This window comes from Dermacentor andersoni, chromosome 8 (genome assembly GCF_023375885.2).
Source record: "Dermacentor andersoni chromosome 8, qqDerAnde1_hic_scaffold, whole genome shotgun sequence".
Lineage (NCBI taxonomy): Eukaryota > Metazoa > Arthropoda > Arachnida > Ixodida > Ixodidae > Dermacentor > Dermacentor andersoni.
The window spans coordinates 28,073,023-28,091,080 of NC_092821.1; the positions used below are offsets into that span (position 1 = coordinate 28,073,023).

Consider the following 18,058-nt stretch of genomic DNA (forward strand, 5'->3'; position numbering starts at 1 on the left):
GTGTCGGCGGCTGGTCCGCTGGACTTCACGTAATTTCAGTAAAACAAAGTGAATCAAATGATAATGGCACGATAAACGTACTACACCGTATCATTGTGTTGTAAAATTAGTGTTGCTTTCATAAGCTTGATAATGTAACGGAAGGTCCAGATGACAGAGCAGCAGCCCGTGCGAGCAGCAGAAGCCGGCCCACCAGCTTTTTTCCTTCGTCACGTATCATTTTACAAGCTATACGAAAGTTGAGCGTGCTAGATATTTACTTCAAAAGGAATAGAATACGCAAAGATATCGTGGAATTGTTTACCCTTTTGCGAAATCGAAGACCCTGTTGTCTGGGCGGCAGTCTAATGAAGATGAATCTGCGTATAGTTTTCATTTTCTCGGGAATAAGCAGTTCGTTGACGTCACAGGAATGTAAGGAAGTTTTGGCAAAAAGCTAATTGGTAGCTGTATAGTCCGCAATGCTGGTAACGATGCGCGAGTAAATAATGCAACGCGGCATCAACATATACAGGGTGTCCCACATAACCTGAGCCAAGAATTTAAAAATGAAAGGCGCGTTGGAAGTGAATCTAACCGGATGCATACTATTCGCAATAGCCTGTAGTAACTCAGACAATGTTTTATTTTCCCTATAACTCACTAATTAAGTTTAATTATTGGGTGAGGACCCCAACCAAGTATGATACGCAGATATGTAGAGCACCTTCGGAAACCACCGACTGAGTTATTTCCTTTACGATACGTCTCACGTAGTCCTTTTTCTCTGGTTGCAAAGAAAGCCCGCGAAATATGAAAAAAAAAACGCATGACGGAGCGTTTGCGCAGTGGTATTGGGCTGCTCTCAAGCTTGCGTTCTGTAGCTCAGAACACGACCTTGAATCACACAGTGTTTGCGAAGCGCGTTGTCTTTGCAGGGTGTCTACCAACCGGGAAAACCGGGAATTCTCAGGGATCTTGAATAGTCTGAAAATACTCAGGGAAAACTCGGGGAATTTGTGCTTCTATCAGGGAACATCAGCAGTAATTTTGTTGAAAGGAAACGAAAGTCGCGGTAATGCTGGCTCGAGTAACAGAGAAGAATTGTAACGAATCTTCTATGACGCCGTGTAATCCACTGGAGGAGTTGCCAGTGTGCCATCAACGAAAGACTTTCCGGACGCCTGATAATTCGGACGGCTTCGCGGCGCCACCACGTCCCCCATAAGTCAATCTATAAGAACGTCTGAAATTTCGGACGCGAGAACGCTTCGCCGTCCGAGTTCTCGGACTTTTTGCCGTGACCGCCGGCCCGAAACAGCATTAATCATAGCCACCACCATCGCCGCCATTTTGATTACCTTGCTGCCTCGAACCGGCGCTCTCGTACGCAGATCTGCTGGCAGCCGTAGCCGCCACCGCGGCAACGATAGGCCTAGCTGCTTCGACGTTCGCTATTAAGCTTCATGCCCTACTGTGCCGTTTTTTTCATTGAAGGAATTCGCCGTTCTCAGCAACGGCACCCACTCCGCCTTCGTTGTCCTGGCGATGTGTTTCGAAGCTCGGAAAGCACGGCGCGTTGCACAGTTCCGGTTCGCGAAAGTCAGCTTCGCCTCACTACATCACTGTTACGTGGTAAAGCATACGCGAAAGTATTGCGGTGAAGCATAAGTGTCGTGAGGGGGCAATTGCCATGGGACACAGTAAGTATGTATTCCCTAATTATACACGCGTGCACCCGCCATCTTCTGTCACAGTATGAGCACCGATATGCCTAATTAATGTACCGACAGGCCTTCTGAGCTTTTTCGGATGTGCATGCACCGATTTGAGCCCAGGTCTGGCCATTTTGAGCTGTCAGCGCCATGCACACTATGCGCTAACGGTTGTGTCAGCTAAATATTACATCGCTACGCGCCGCGGAAAGAGCTGGAATTTCAAATTGAATGCCGTTTGCCCTTCTCTTCGTGGGTGCCGTGTTCCCAGTCACAGAGCGGACGTCATTGCACAAGTACGCCCACGTGCATCGCACGTTCTACTCTGACTTCGCTCGTAGCGACACATGACTTCGACAATTATTCAAGGCAACATCCGTTATTAGAGAGTTTTAGAATAGGGGCCCCAATATTTTGGGGCCCCAAAGAGCTTTGCTGGTGTTAGCGTTGGGGCACGCAGGAGTGAAGAGCTTTAGAATAGGGCTTTGCGTTTGTGGATAGCATCTTGCGCTGACATTGCCACTACGACGTCAAAGAAAACTATTAGAAATAATTAAATAAAATATACTATTTTATGATAGAAATAATAATTTTGACTTGCGTGTATTCACGTTTAATTACAATTTAGAGGTTATTCTTCAAGCAGCAAGCAATTAGTTGCGCTTAGTTTTGAGCAACAAAACCAACTTTATGTGCCTTCACCAGCCAAGCTTAGCCGTGTAATACCTGTGTCACACGGGCACATTTGGAAGGCCTTCCAGTCGACTGCCTTCGAAACGCCACAAATCTATCGACTCAAAGGAGTTGTTGTGCTGCTACACGGCACTTTTGAAAGGCCGTTGAGTGGTTCCGGCGTTTTTAGCCAAATTGTGCGGCGCTGCGGATCTTTATTTTCATTTTCATTTCACGAAAAGTTAAACAACATTAAAACCATGCACCTAAAAGCACTATAATTTATTTTATGTTTGTTTATACATTAAAAAAATTGTTTATACATTGCCATACACATATGTTTAGTTTTTAAGTTGTTGAGTAGCGAAACTGCGGCAACGTTTGCGTCGCTGTTGTCGAGAGTATGTGCAGTTCGCGCATATCAAGTGGCAAAAATACTTTATTGAATAATTAATAACACCCATATATAGTATTTTTAGAGCATTGCGGTTTGATTTGTTCTTTCTAACCCTGAGTTATAGCACACGGTGAATGAGAGGGCATGTTAGCGCTGTTTCCGTTTCCGTTGCTCAAAGGCCATCGAGATTTCGATAGAGTTGTAAGGTGCTCCGTTGACTCTATAGACTATTGACTTGGTGGCCGTCGAAACCGCCCCTGTAGCAGCTCGAACTTGACCTTTGAGTCAACTGACTATCGGTTGGAAGGCCTTCCAAACGCCCGTGTGACATGGGTATTTTTAGGCCTACCAGCCATAAAATCCACAATCGAATTCGGAATCAGCGGTGTCTAATGAATCAATCTTCATAACACACACTAGTTGAGAGAAAGCGATAACCACAGTCACTTCTCCTAGCTTGCGAACTTCATGCGTTACCACGAATCAAACCCAGTTTAGTGCTAGGTTAGAGCCGTCGCTTCGATGGGTGCCGCCATGTTTGTTGACGCGAAGCTTTTGGGGCCGCTATTTGGGCTCCCGCTAAATCTTTGAAGTAGCATTCCTAACGCAAAACCCAAACGCAGTTGGCGTCTCGCGCATGCACAGTGGCTTCGGACGCTGTTTCTCTGGGGCCCCAAAACCTTTGGGGCCCCTATTTGAAAACTCTCTATTTGTGTAATATGCTGCTTCAACAGACGAAATAAAGTTTAGAGAAATAACAAAACACACAAACAGAATGTCTGCCTGTTCTTGTTTTACTTCGCACCGCTGCAAGAGAGATGTACTTCCGTTTGGTGTGCATGTTCCCACGTTGTGCAGTCGCGCGCGCAGGCATTGAAATCGCATGCTGTGCAAAACGAGACAAACGCAACAGCTCGCGCGTGACGACGTCAGAAGTGCGCCGTGCAGCAAAAAAGAGAGAGGAGAAAAAAATGCAAGCAGGCCCGTGACATATGCGTCACGTGATCTTCGAGCTCCGGTATGGGAGAATGCAGGGAAAGGATTTCACTTGCAGAGGCTAGATGGGGCAAGTGGAAAGGGTGTCTCTCTTGGCAGTGACCCTCGCCTCCTGAAATCATGGGTTCACGGCACCGAAATATTTCTATCTTGCCTTTTAATGAACCAGTTTGAAAAATTTCTGCAGCAGAACGCTCCCTTGAGGGCACATACCTTCCAGCATATAACCGAAATTTGGTATGTGGCATGGTGAAGGGCCCCTTAAGGGCAGTAAAAGACATGCATTCATTTTTTCTAACTGCCTCATTTTTTGTATGTTTTCGCGGCCCCTAGGGAGTCCGAAAAATCGGACGTTGACTGTACAACTGACTAAGAGGAAGCTTCATATGGTCCTTGGGGCGAACGCGCAGCGGAAGGAGGATTTGAGCAGAAATGACCTATGCATTGAAGAATGAACAGGAAAGGAAGTGTGCTGCGGCTTCTTTGAATTAGCTTGAGCTCAAAAACGAAGGAACACCTGCATCTCAGCGTCAGCCAAGATGCAGGTGTCCCTTATCTATACCAAAATAAACTCTTTAAAGCAGTGAAACACAACACTGAGGTGATGTGTGTGGGCTGAGAGTATGTCAGGACAGTTGTGGTTTACTTACCCAACTGTTGAGAGAGGATCTCACTTGTGACGAAGTTCAGGCCTCATACCAATGAGCTTGCTATGAGTTGATTGAAATTGCTCATATTCGTAAATGTTTGCTTCTCTGTGCACCTCTTTTTTGAACGTATTTGAGGATGCACTACTCGATTTGCAGTGGTTTTTACCATTTTTTAAAGATATTTTATTCGCTGTGCATTTTACTAACTCCACCCTTCCGTTTTCTTTTTGAAAAAATAAACATTAGTCCTTGCTATTCATAATGTATTAAGTCATTTCTATTAATTTTTTAACATCCTTACTAGAGAGTGGCAGCATCGGGCGACATGGTGTCAACCTGTCTTGACATAAAACGAAGTTCTGTGTCACTCAGGGAATTTCGCAAGGGTACTCAGGGAAAACATGGAAAACTCAGGGAATTTGGAAATGTCAACTTGGTAGACACCCTGCTTTGGCATCCTCAGTAGTGCTAGCTGCTTGATTCCATCTGCGCAGTGCTATCCCAGGCCACGGCTCAATTTTTTGTGTCACGATCATACATTGCTTGAATTAACGACTCGGCTGCATTTGCAGTATGGCTGCAACATTTTTTTTTTTTTTTTACTTCGCGTGAAACAAATAGTTTCAGTTCGAATTATTTATAGCGATGGCGAAGTATTAGATAACTACACGAAGTAAGGTTCGTAGTTTTATAGGCCGTATAAATTGCATTCATTAAACATTCGCTTGCTAATTCAGTTAGCAAGCATGGTTTGAAGCTCATGCCGGCAAATATGACCAGACCTCACTCGATTACCGCGAGCACTCGATGTCGCAATACTGGCTTGATGAATAACAGCAGTGGTAAAATAACTCTTCGGGCTGCCTCTCACTTCAACACGTCTTCGAAACTTGAGATGACGCGACCGACTCCGGGTGCCCTGAAAGACAGTACATATGAAAGCACCAGGCACCTTGGTTCACGCGGCTTTGCACCCGCTACATATTTTTTTAAAATATTTATTTGAATACCTTTAAGGCCCATAGGGTTTTACGGAAGCGAGTGACAATAAACAGTCAAGTGCATGTTTAAAGTCACTAGGATCTGTAATAGATACAACGTAGGGGCCAAGTGGTTCCAATCATTACAAGTTTGCGGAACGAAAGAATCTGTCAGTGTGACTAGGATCTGTAATAGATACAATGTAGGGGGCAAGTGGTTCCAATCATTACAAGTTTGAGGAACGAAAGAATCTGTCAGTGTGACAACGAGGAACAAACACTTTATGAAGGTGGTCAATATGATATGAAGGATGGGAAAGCAGTTCTTGCTTAAGACAAGGGGCGCTATAAGAGAAAGCTATTCCAAACTTTTCTATTCCAATTCTGCAATTGGTCCGCGATTGGTCAAAAACGTTTTTGGACCACCCCCACTTCGCCTGTGTCACGCGACGTCATGAAAACCGCGATAGCTTCCCATCTGATATGACGTGTACACACTGATTATGCATGATTGAACCGAACGAAAGAAAAACGATTTCTGATTTGACACCTAGCTTTTCGCCATTAAACGTCGGCTATTGGTCAAAAATTTTCAGGCTGCACCCACTCTCACCTGCTTTTCACGTGACGTCAAAAAACCGTGAAAGCTCACCGCGTCAAAGTGACGTGTACGTGTTAAAGATGCATTGATATGCCGAACAAAACTGAACTTCTTTCTGAATAGCCGCAGGCTGCCCCGTTCCGAAAGGAATAAAAGATGGCTGCCACCGATCGCTCAGGCACTGCAGGCTACTCACAGCTGCCGGAGAACACGGGTTTATTTGCATACAATAATACTTCTTGCGGGGCCGTGTAAAGTTTTCGAGCACTTTTTTGGCACGTTTAGAGCCTCGCTCTGCCAACTCTTGTATGCTCAGGATCCGTTTTAGCAGCGTTTTTAACCTTCCGTTGCATGCCGCTGCGATTTTTGACCAGCCACCACAAGCTAAGTAAGGGAAAGCGGACCAATCGCACACGCCGGCAGCACCCGCTTCATTCTGTTATCGATTTTCAGACCACTGGCTCGGCCCGATCGAATCCCTCTCCACTTGATCGCGCTCCTCGCCTCTTCTCAGCCAATTAGATAAGACAAGCAGCTCAGTGTAGGCAATGTTATTCGTTTTTAAAGCAAACAAAGGTGACCTTCTATAAATGAGGAGAGCGTCTGATTGGTCTCTTCAGACAACCCTGCGGGTCACCGCTCGATGCTTGCGTCTGCGGTTACGCAAATTTGACGTCAGGCGATTGGAATAAAAATATATTGGAATAGTTTTACGTTGTAGGGCCCAAGGGCTATGGTAGTAAACCTTACGATTTTCCTGCGTGAGGAAAAGGACGGAAGCCGTAACGTTGTTTTCATGGATAAAACACTGGAAAGATGGGAGTAGTAGAAAAAAATGAAGCGTGCACTATGATATTGTACAGATTCAAGGCGAGTAATAAGACTTTCAGTAAATAGATCCCACACAGATGATGTATATTCTAGTTTGGAATGAACGGAAGTTTTATAAAGAAGGAGTTAATGAGAAGGGGCCATTGAAAAGTTACGGCGCAGGTACCTTCCAAGCATGCGGTTATAGCACTATTAGCAACATAATTAATGTGTGGTTGCCAAGGCAGGTTAGAGTTGATGTGGACCTCTAAGTATTTGTAAGTGCTCGCTTCGAGAGCGGAACCGTTATGCTTACAAGAGTTTTTGGAAAGTTTACGAGAAATTCTCATTAGTTTGCACTCTGCCGCGTTGAGTTTCACTTTCCATGTGTTAGTATAAAAATGAGAAATATTTTTAAGGTCAGACTGTAGTAGTGATATGTCAATATCAGAGGAAATCACGCGATATACAAAGCAGTCGTCTGCATAAAACCTAATAGAAGAGTAGAAGGGGCCCAAGACAGAACCTTGGGGCACACCTGAAAGGACAGGAGACGGGGAAGAATCGTAGCCATTAGCAGTTACAAATTGCTGTGGGTTTAACAAAAAAATTTTTTTATCCATGCAAGAATGTTAGGGCCAAGATTTAGTTTACTGAGCTTAAGATAAACTAGTTCATGGTAGGCAAGGACAAAACCTTTAGAAATATCTAAGAATATAGAATCAATGTAAAATCCCAAGTCTTGGGCTACTAAGAGTTCACTAGTAAATTAAATTATTGCGTTTCACAGCAGAATGTCTGTCTGAAGCCGTGCTGACGAGATGTGAAAAAAGAATTACCTTTGAGAAAGTTAACCAGGTAAGAATAAATGACATGTTCAGAAGATCTTACTAGGGACACTGGTTAATGGTATTGGCGTATTATTTAGCACAGAATGAATGTCACCAGATTTAAACGACACCACCGTTACAACCGATCGACGCACAGGCAGCGTATGCTCTCAGGCGCGCTAGGCGCAGCCAGGCAGGAGACATGTTACTAGTAGGCACAGCGGGGCATGGCGTTTCTCGCGGCGCTCGACGTTTCTGAACAGACGCGAGTAAGAGCGGGTGCGAGAAAATCTGGGGGCCTTTGCTCCTTGAATATGCAACTCTGTCTAGGCACTACGGAGGGGGTTTCTTAGCACGTGTTGTATTTTGCCCCCCTAGACATACCGGCATTGCGGAGTGCGGTCGAGTTTGTTTACGCTCCGCCGCTGGCTGCCCCCGCGGGGGAAGCAGTGGGCACGGACGCCCCATTCGGTGATAGCTGTGTTTGAAGGAGCAAGGTTCTGATTGGTGTTGTATAAGTCGCGCGTCCCTTTTTTTCATTGCGACGATAGATTGCATTTTTTACGAGCACTTAACTCTCCAGGAGGGCACATAAAAACTGCAAACAGAGGCCTCAGTAGAGCACCTGAGGTTATATTAAAGCAGGCGGCTCAGGATCCCCGGGGCACCCAAGCGGGAGCAGGGGGACCAAACAAAGCTGGAAGCTGGGCGGCCCGTGGGTTGGGGCCGCGGAGGCCGAAGCGTGCCAGGGGTGTTCGCATAAAAAAATGGTTGTCCGCTATCGCAGGCAGCCAATTTTTTATGCGAACACCCCCTGGCATGCGCAGGCCTCTGCGAGCCCCAACCCACGGACCCTACCCTACCCAACCCTACGGGTTCTAGCTTTGATGTCCCTGTTGCCGCTTTGGTGTCCAGGAGGCACTGCCAATAATGCTAAATAATGAAATGTTGCTTTAATTAGTAAAAAAACACGATTGAATAAATATAATTACATCCAGCCGCCAACTTTCGATGCTAAGTTCAGCACTACCACGCCCCGCGACTACTGACAACACACCTAGGGACAAACGCATAGAACACGCACTAAGAAACTCTTCCGTAGTGCCTAGGCAGAGTCATATATTCCAGGAACATAAGTCCCCACATGTTCTCTCTCACACCTGCTCTTACTCGCGCATGCGCGCACACGTCCAGCGTATCCGCAAGTGCCATGCCCCACTGTACCTACTAGCACTTGTAAATACGCCGCCCGGCCGTATCTTGCGAGCGATCAAGCGCGCCCGAAGGGTGCGAGGAGTGGTGGGCAGGGTGGCGCGCGTCTTCATTTCTAGCACGGCCGTGACTGCGCATGGCTGTCAGTGTGGCTGAGCACATTCGCAGCCCGGGAGGCGTGTTTCTATTTACGCCCAAGACCAATCCTCGACCACTGTGCCACCATGTGCCTCTCGCGTGTACCACGTTTCTAGGTACTTCTTCCCCGAAGCGCCACGGCGAGCGCCCTAGATCCTTGTAGGTACTTTGTGGGACTAGGGAGATGTTATGCCTGCGCGCACAATCTGCTCACCCAGCTGTCGCTAAGAAAAAATGTTTGAAAACACGCCACCAAGGCATTTTGAAATAAGATTTGCATGCGGAAACTGAAATAACACTGGACGAAATTTTTCACACTAGATAAGGGGATAAAGGGATGTGATAAGAAGTTGTGGTGTGCGAGCCGCTTCGATCTACAAAAGCTGGTATAATCGTGGGAAATGGAGGGTTTCTTGCACCGTGGGCCACATCATCGCTGCGCTCAAGCGTCGATCTTGACATCACTATCTCCTTCCCGCCGGAATAGCAAGGTGCAGAAGCTCCCCTGGCAGTTAAACTAAGTATGCTTTAGCATTATGCCACTTGCTCATCTCCACACAGCCTGGTGTCATTACTAACGTTATGAAACTTGATTAGGCCAGTACTAATGACAACTCAGTGGCAACACGAACTAGTGCCGACGGCTGTGCAAGGATCATTGATAACGCTTGCAAAGTACTGCAGGTAGAGGCGCAAGGTGCGCTGATGACGTTTCGATCATTATAAGTTGTTATCGCTCTTTAATGCCTTATTCATCTGCGTCGAACCATTATTGAACCGTGAACGTACTCTGGCAGCGGCTTCTTTTGGCATTGCCGTGCGGGCCGCAATTTGAAAGTGACCTGCGATGCCCACAAAGAGTGCAGATTGCTCATAGCTTAGCGCGCTGTGTTCTCACTGCTTACGTGTTGAAGAGGCATGCGCGCCCGTAACTTGAAAGGGATCTGCAAAAGTGGCAGAGTGAGGCGTTTGCCAAGAGCACCATCAGCACTGTGTTTTTGCCACTTTGTTGGTGTAGAAGCGGGAGGCAGCGCAAAGGCAAATTCGCCCACTGTTACGGCCGCTATCTCGAAAGCAGTCGTCTTATTACGGGACGGACGAAGGGACGGTTGTCCCGTTAGGTAAGCATACAAAGGCTTATGCATTTAAAATTAAAACTTACCTACACCGCCTAAACTCTGCGAATGTGGGCTGGCCCGAGCAGACTGCGTGCCCAGGCTCAGCTAGGAACGCAAAACCAAATACCTAGAAGGTTGTTGGGCACGTGCCGTGGCGCTTCGGCAGAAAAATACCTAGAAAAGTGGTACGTGCGGGCGGCGCATGACGGCACAGCGGTCCAGCACTGGGCTTGCGCGTAAATAAACACACGAGCCCGGCCGCCCTGTTTTAGAGGTAATCTACCACCTGTGCGAGCTGAGATGGCGTGGCATCGTGCGCTTTACTACCACGCATTTAGTACTGAATGTTGGGTAATCTCAAGTTTCGGAGACCCGTTGAAGCAAAAGCAAGATGAAGCATTCCCTTCCCATTGCCGGTGCTTTTCATGATAGTGTTGTTCCATTGCAGGGGGCGGAGTGGGCGCGAAAATGTGGTTGGATCACTTCATACCGGCGGTGGGAAGATATCGACATGGCCATGAAACCGTATCATTCGTCGCCTACTCTCAAGTTCAGCAAAAATATTTTTGTCTCATTCAGGTTTGCTTCTTTTTAAGATTTCACAGTAATTGGGAAAAATATTGCGGCCCCTTCCCTCCTGTAAAATATATCCATCGGGGACTGTACTTATTTGCATAAAATATTGAAGCTCAATATAACGAAATTTCGATATAACAAAGTAAATTGCCAATTTCACCAACTTTGTTATATCGAGGTTTAACTGTAATTGCTATTGCATAAAAGACATCTTGCCAATATAACATCTTAGGCAAAGATCTGTCGATTGGTGTGCCGCCTTTCACCTTGCGCTGGAAAGTTATTGTGTTATTGGCACTGGACTAATCTGTGCAGTGCTGTTTGTGTGAGTGTACTTTCACTTATACTTCTCTTGAGGGCTGGAACGATGCGACTTTCCTAAAAAGCACCGAAGCAGTTAATTTATGCATGCGCACACAGCCGATGCAGCGGGGGCGCCACTCCAGTGCACGCGGCGTGCCGCCGGGGCAGCCGGGGCCTCCTGCAGCAGCTGCTGGAGTGTGGCGGGGACCTGCGGCTGCGCGACGCCTCGGGCCGCACTCCACAGGACTGGGCGTTGGGACACGCTGACCCGCAGTGCCGGCGCAAGCTGGTCGCCTTCATCAACACCAAGTACGAGCACACTGCCCCTCTCTCTGCTTGTGCTGACACACACAAACAACGCTCTTCAATCTTGGGCTCAATGTCATCGATCTCTACGGTATAATCTGTGCCCTGCAAGCGAGATTTGTAACAACGTGGGCATGCCTGTTCTCTTGATGTCTCGCGTCGACCCGCCCTGGGATCCCTGTGGCTGTGGCGTTGCGTTGCTGAGCTCGAAGCCGCCTCATTTCGATGGGGGAGAAAAGCAAGAACGCTTGTGGATCCAGGTGCACGTTGAAGAACCTCAGGTGGTCAAGATTTATCTAGAGTTCTGATCACGGTGTACACGGTGTACAGCTTGTCCAGTATTGCGGTAAATGTAGGCGGACTGGGCGTTTTACTGGAGGGGCGGAGGTGTGAACGTTAGCCGCCAGCACAGTGCAGCCACCTGGTGGCGAAGAGCTCAACCAGACAAACACAGTCAATATTGCAGTTACCAAGTGTATTTACCTTTGCTGCTGGTGTAATGTTTCGGCAACAACGCGATTATGCCATTGCCAAAAATTTATACCAGCAGCGAAGTAGAATACACTTGATCACTTTAATATTAGCTCTTCGTTTGTCTGAGCTCTTCGCCGCCAGATGGCTTCACCGAGCAAGACACTCATGTTTGCGCCTCCGCTCATGCCGTAAAACGCCCAGTCAGCTTGCGTTTACTCAAGTATCGGACATGCTAAAACTCTATAATGAGAGCATAGTTCTGGCACCAGAAAAAACCCAAATTTAAGACTGCCAGCCTTCACATTTATTTCTTCTCTGGGTGAATTATACCAGACGAGGCATTCTGCAACCACGCATACCTACGGGATTATCTTTTTTTGCAACATGCTAAAATCTTTAAAAAGAACTTGCACACTAATTTCTTGTCCCCAAGCAATAAATAATACAATCTGTCTTAATTGCAATGTGCATTAGCTTTTTTTCAGGTACTGTGCTCGATACTTTCCTGTGAATTAAGAGCGCAATGCCAGGCTAATATCATTTGTTACCTACAGCTCAGAGTAGCTTGCGTGCAACTGGAAACAAAGGAAAAGGCGTGCAAGACAGGTGGCCATTATTGTATAGGGACAATATAGATCCACAGGGCTTGAAACTTTTCTGTCAGCCAATAGCCACTTATTGACCTGATAGGCCTTGAAGATGGAGAGAGCGGTGTTGTTAGAAGAGGCCGGATTGCCGAAGCTCGGTGCGTGACGTCTATGCTTTCTTACTCCATGGTTCGAATCTCCAGTACGGGGACATGCAGGCGCGTGTACCACAGGCAGACGCTTCGGTGCTGCAATTAAACTTCCCGTAGTTGGCCTGCGAGCTAAGCATAATTTGTATCCAGCAAAATTTGAATGTTTATAATTTTTCATAGTATTCATTGTTTTAAAATATTGAAGTGCTAAAAAGGGAAACGCTGGGTTATCCTGTCATTGCTAAATAAACTAATATTTCAGGATTTTTACTCCCAAGTATTGAAAAAAAAATTCTGGAACCCGTGAAGCCTGCACTGATTCTGCAGACTATCTTGCCACCTGCATCGGTAACTTACGCAGGCGCGCGCTGGCGTACCGGTTCGGCGACGCGGCTGCCCTGCTGGACGATGACGCGGCGGGTGGTGGGACCGGCGTGGATGGCTCGCCTGGCAGAGGGGGCGCAGCGGCAGCCGCCTCATTGCGCCGGCGCCTGGTCGGTCGGCCCACGGCGCCCCGCAGGCCCTGGTGCGGCGAGAGGATCCGCGCTGACGGAGGATTCGGGGTGGTGCGTCTCGGTTCACCTCCGGGCGCTGATATGTCAACTTTTGTTAATTCGACCTTGACAGGACCGATGACATCGATCGAATTAGCCGGCGGGTTGAATTAAACAAAATGCAGAAAGAATGCCAGAACACACTGCGAATTAATTGGACAGTACTTGCCAGATTCTACTAACATGCCCCCGAGTCAAATGCGCGCCAGCTTTCTGTATGTCCAAAGTAGAAAACACGCGTATAAATAACTATTAAAGCTTCCAAGCAAAGTCGAAATCAAACACTGACATGATTTTTTTTTTGCAGGAAATATTGGCCCTATGTGTTGCACAATGGTGGCTAGTTTCCTAAACTCAACTTCGCCACGCTAACTTGACGTTTGCTTTGGCGCAATGTATTTTTTTTATGTAGTAAAGCATACGAACGCTGAGAAGTTGTTCTTAGTTTCGTGTCCGATTGCACTGCACAGGCAATTTACGACCCAATTTTTCTAAAGAAGAAAGGAAACTCGGCTTTAGGATACGGTAAACACGGACATAGAGCTATGGTCGTCGCTTGAAAATTCTAGTGCAAGTGTGAAATAGACATTTCCCAGAGCAGATGACGTGTTCAACTCATACACTGTCCCCCTAACCCCTGCCAAGATAGGCGCTGCCACCAAAGGGGCCGCTGTTAGAATCACCTTAGGGTGACTGGTCCAGTAAGAATTATCTGGCCAAGGCCAATTTTAGGGTTGAAATAACCTTTGGCCCCATAGGAAAATGCATCTGCGCCGGCCGGGACCTTCGCTCAGAATTACCGAAAAGTCGACCGGACTTGAATTAACGGAACTTTACTGTTACTGTGTTTGCGTTGTCCTTCTCGTTCGAATTGTGTCTGCCTGCCTTTCCGTACCACTTGTATACGTCAAGTAGGCTTGTGCGCATATCAATTTTTGGCTCGAAGGGAATAGTAATTAGTGTGGAATAATTTCAAAGGGATTAGTTCGAATAGCTGTGGGGTTTGCATAAATACTTGATACAAGTGCCAGATGCTGACTAAAGAAGCCAAAAAGAAGTAAACTGGTTCATCTCTGAAATCAGGTAATTTGATTTTTGAAGTGCCGTTATTCAGATAAAAAATTATTCCACGCAAAATTATGCCAGTTCAACATTTCTTACAACTGCAGCAGCACAAAAGATTTGTTCACAGGCTCTTGCTCATTGTTGTGCTTAGTCAAAATTCTGGGGCGATTGAGGCCCCGGTAGCGTTTCACATTCCGTCAACATGTGAGCCTAATCCGTTCCGTCCAGTGTGCACACGTACGAACTTGGTAGGCATGCTCGCTGCTTTTGCGGTCCTCACTCTTTCCCGCGCATATCTCTGACCCGATCACCAGCAAACTTCCTGCGACAAACGTTTAACATCCAAGGCCGCCTGCCTTGTGGCCTAACCAGTGCAGTTTTGTCGGCCGTCGGCCACCAAGGCTACTATGTTTAAAAATTTCGCTTTAAAATCAGGGTGCGGGTTATATGCAAATTTCAACTTGTATGTGTCTTCCTGGCAGCATGCATTTTAACTCGAGGTGTGGTTTCACGGTAGCGTGGCGCATGCTGCCGTGAAAACACCTTCAGGGCAAAGTTCTCCCCATCATTTGCGCTGAAAAGGGGGAGCGGGGCGGGGGATAGAGCTGGCCTAAGATACGACATGGACGATATGTGCATCCGCAAATGGAGGGCTGTCTGTACAAAGAATTGCATGTAGTCATTGTCTGCGGTTATTCCTGCAGGTTATATGCGCATATCTTTTTTTTTTTCAGGGTGTATTAGTTGGAGGTGTGGCCTATATGCGAAAAATTATGTATATTTGTTCGTTCTGAATACTTCGAAAAATTAGAGTACAGAAATTCAAGCAGAAGCAAACATCGAATAGCATAAAAAATATTGAATTCGCACAAGCCCAATGTCAAATGATATATTTTAAGCATTAGACTCTTTGCAATTACCCGATTCTTCAATGCCTGATCCTTGAATGCATGGTTGCTTGCCGTTCTAGTTAACAATATGGCTGGAGTAGTACATAGGACTGTGATGGGGTGTGTAGTGAGGCCAGTGCTCGTTGGGGATCAGTGGGGCTAACTCAGTGGTTGTTGCACCATTGTACAAGTCACTGCTTATCACGCCACGCATGTGGGTTTGGTCATGGTTCGAACCAAATAGCTAGGAAGAGAGGGTTTTATGCAAAGGAGAGTAAAGGTTAATAGGAAGCGCACTTTTAGTAGTATCTGCAGCACTAGCATAGTTTCTCTTGCATTGGGGTGGTAATCGTTGAATATTGTGCCACTGTCTTGCACATGTATTGCATGCTTGTCCTTGCTTCATTCTTTATGTGGAATTTGTTTACTATTTTGATAGAAACCATTGATAATGGTTAAAGACCGTAATAGATTTTCTGTTTGAAAATTGCTGAATTTCAGATGAGTGTGCATTGCATTCCATAATTTAAAGAAATTACCATGAATAATATGTGCAATACCAACTTATTTCGAAGGAGTAAGCCCTGTCTTTAATAATCACCACCGATGGTTTCTAATGTAACCTTTCTAGCTAAAACATTCTTTTAAAGTGCTGCGAAGGCTTTTTATTATCCTCGAAGAGTATTGGCATCTGCACATGTGTTTTGGAGGTGATAATAGGCTAGGCAGTAAGCTGGTGTGCAGCACAGCAGCCATTTGCGCAATTTTTTATTCGGCTCAGTCATTCTGTGTTCCTCTCCTAAAGATGGCTCCTCAGTGTTAAAGCTTCCGAAGGCTGTTGCCAGCACACGCTGCCACAAATGACCATGTCAGCTGTACTGAGTAACAGAGCAATCTTTTTTATTAACCTACTTCCCCTCTGTTTGATTAAATATCTCAGCAGCAGGGAGATAAATAGTTGAGCCATTGAAATGGTAATTGTCATTTGCATACTGGCTAATTCCCCTCTGTTTGATTAAATATCTCAGCAGCAGGGAGACAAATAGTTGAGCCATTGAAATGGTAATTGTCATTTGCATAGTGGCTAACAGCTTGCTGTGACAAGATATAGACACACAATACTCGATCACATGTCAATACGAATGTAATTTTACAGTGTCAGTTAATTTTACTGCCGGCAATAAGCTAGCAGAAGCAGATGTCTCCTGTGGATAATAACAAACGAGCCGATACTTCCATTATCATGACAGCATTGGCTAGTTGGTTGATGTGCCACGTCGAATGTAATTTCATGTAATGTAATTTTATTAATGTAATGTAATCTGATTTGAAGGAAAAAGCAACATGAAAACGAGTGCAAAATGTGTGTACTCATACGTTGTGTGGCCATGCATCAGCACATAATGCCCAGAGCGGCTTCGACCCTTTTTTCAGGTGTACTGCAGCCCCGCCCGTGAGACTGGTGTCACCACATTTGTGCCATTTGTAGCAAGCAACTACCTGTACAACTCTGAGGACAACAACATCACCTGGAGTGGGCCACAGTCGCTCATGCAGACGTTAGTATACATGTATAGTGTGGCATTCTTGCCTTTCAGAGGCCTTTCTCTGCACGCACGTCTCTCTTAAATTGTCATTATCCTGGTTATATCTCATATCTGGCGCCTATTCTGTGGTCACTGTCAGTCGCTGTCTTCCAGCTGGCCAAGAAGTATAATGCTAAACGGGCGGGCCAAAGCTGCTGTAATTGCCGTGTGCATTCAGAGTAAATTGTACGCCCCTCTGTGCTCATCTTGTCCCAATAATGGTGGTCTACATTGCATGCATTTCTTTTGTTTTATATGCTGCTTTCCCAGCAGTTTCAGGTCCCAAATTGCATGTAGCTATCAGCATGGCATAGCATTCCTGGAAAGAAAGTATGCCTTTAGAGCGGAGCAAGAGAACTCTATGCAAGATTGATGTCCCAATTAGGGTGTTAAAATTTTTAAGTGTGGTCAAGTGTGGTGTCGAATTCGGGATGGTAAGGAAATGTATTGGTAAGAAGTAATGAGTGACTATCCATGTAGAAATAAAAATACATATTTGTGTTTAAATACCTTTATGTGTCGTTTGATTACTTGAAGTGGGCAAGACTACTATTTGCACTCCTAAGATGTACTGTAGCAAGTGAAAGTGTGGCAGTGGCATGTTTCTTTTTGCAATATTAAAGGTGTTGACTGATTTATAAAGATTCTGGTTCTAATTGGTGTGCACATAAAATGCCAGTTACAGTTGTTAATGTGAAATGGCAGTAATTATAGAGATCGTTGGGAGAGGCTTTCATGCTGGAGTTGTCATAGAATAGGGTGATAATGATCTTAAGACATACAGATGACCGTGCCAGCTTTTTGAGTAAAATGAGAAATGCAGTTAAACTAAGATATATATATATATATATATATATATACATATATACAAGTCTTGAACTCGGAACTTCTTTTTCATAGAGCACCATGTCTTTTAAACCTCAATATAACAAAATGTATTTATACATGATTTCAATATAATGAAATTTCACTGTTGCTGCAAAGAAATATTGAGGCAATAAATGGAAAGGGCTGCAGATGCAGATCGTCAAATCGTTGAATTACATGCCATTGCTTGCAAACGCATCTCTCAAACCGCGTGCCATGCAACGAAATGTGGCTGCCAAAGCACAGCAGTGTATTGGCAAGATCCTATCGCTCCCCAAGCACCATATCAACAGCAACTTCATATCACAAGGCCTGTGCATTATGCTTTATGACGTCATGCAACTAGGGCTGAAATTTTCACTGCGAAGCTGGGTGTGCTGAAAGTGGTGAAGTCAAAATCACTGTGGATTACACAGAAGCATTCAAATTAGATTCAATGCTGTTAACATGACATCATAAAGCAGAGTGTGCAGGCATTCTATCATTCAGCTGGCTTTGGCCATGTACTGTGGGTGCGAAAGTGAGCCGAAAAGGATGGTGGCTTTATCCGCACTTCTCGTTTGAGGAGAGGTGGGACGGGGGAGCAGCGAGGTAATGTGA

The 18,058-nt window shown here is 45.8% G+C and overlaps 1 protein-coding gene across 1 annotated transcript in view; it reads left to right on the forward strand.

The window, feature by feature from the left end:
• The window catches only part of LOC126526296 (uncharacterized), a 137,575-nt gene that overhangs the window by 21,888 nt on the left and 97,629 nt on the right, over window positions 1–18,058 (forward strand). The window contains exons 3-5 of the mRNA XM_050174202.2: window positions 11,095–11,286; window positions 12,858–13,062; window positions 16,440–16,564. Of these exons, the coding sequence (XP_050030159.2) occupies window positions 11,095–11,286; window positions 12,858–13,062; window positions 16,440–16,564 (522 nt within the window). The remainder of the gene's footprint in view (window positions 1–11,094; window positions 11,287–12,857; window positions 13,063–16,439; window positions 16,565–18,058) is intronic.